The sequence below is a fragment of the Seriola lalandi genome, unplaced genomic scaffold, assembly GCF_002814215.2.
Source record: "Seriola lalandi dorsalis isolate HSWRI2012SDOR001 ecotype SW California unplaced genomic scaffold, Sedor1 jcf7180002054564, whole genome shotgun sequence".
NCBI lineage: Eukaryota > Metazoa > Chordata > Actinopteri > Carangiformes > Carangidae > Seriola > Seriola lalandi.
In genome coordinates this window covers 613534-614350 of record NW_019525117.1, presented here as the reverse complement: position 1 = coordinate 614350, position 817 = coordinate 613534, and the positions used below count along the sequence as shown (strand labels likewise).

The following is an 817-nucleotide window of genomic DNA, read 5'->3' as shown; positions in this document are numbered from 1 at the left end:
CTTCACCTGATGAGAGAACCTCCACTGTCTCACTGCTGCAGCCTCAACATGAGCCTCCACACACTTAGAGAAAAGCCTCATCCTCACTCAGTGAACATGTGACCTGTCAGACGGAGCCTGGACACAGGGCTCATACATTCACATCATTTAGCCAATCAGATGAATCCTCAGCTGGCTGTCAGCTGCCCTCACATCAATGGTGTCAGTCTGGACCCTGTGAGGTCAGCTAGCACCATGGTGGAGGAATCACAGGAGCTGTACGTGCTCACTTAGTATTTATTCATCACAATATGGAACAGTGTCAACCTGAGGTCAAAGGTCAGAGAAGAAGACTGAGGTCAGAGCAGGAGACTGAGGTCAGAGATCAGAGAAGAAGACTGAGGTCAAAGGTCAGAGCAGGAGACTGAGGTCAGAGATCAGAGCAGAAGACTGAGGTCAGAGCAGGAGACTGAGGTCAGAGGTCAGAGCAGGAGACTGAGGTCAGAGGTCAGAGCAGGAGACTGAGGTCAGAGATCAGAGCAGGAGACTGAGGTCAGAGCAGGAGACTGAGGTCAGAGATCAGAGCAGGAGACAGAGGTCAGAGCAGGAGACTGAGGTCAAAGGTCAGAGCAGGAGACTGAGGTCAAAGGTCAGAGTAGAAGTGAACTCAGTTTGTTGTGAATTGATCATAAATGTTGTTTTAATGTTTTAATCTCATGTTGTTGTTTGTGTCCAACACAGAACAAAGTTACCAGAGGCTCTTCACTGATGATGAGTGGCTGAAGATAAAAGGTGTGTGTGTGTGTGTGTGTGTGTGTGTGTGTGTGTGTGTGTGTGT

General features: G+C 48.8%; 1 protein-coding gene across 1 annotated transcript in view; it reads left to right on the top strand.

Annotated features, from left to right (window-relative positions):
* LOC111662537 (uncharacterized) overlaps positions 1-817 on the top strand; it is a 43470-nt gene that overhangs the window by 9359 nt on the left and 33294 nt on the right. Inside the window, exon 7 of the mRNA XM_087176668.1 lies at positions 694-771. Coding sequence (XP_087032794.1) covers positions 694-771 — 78 coding nt within the window. The remainder of the gene's footprint in view (positions 1-693; positions 772-817) is intronic.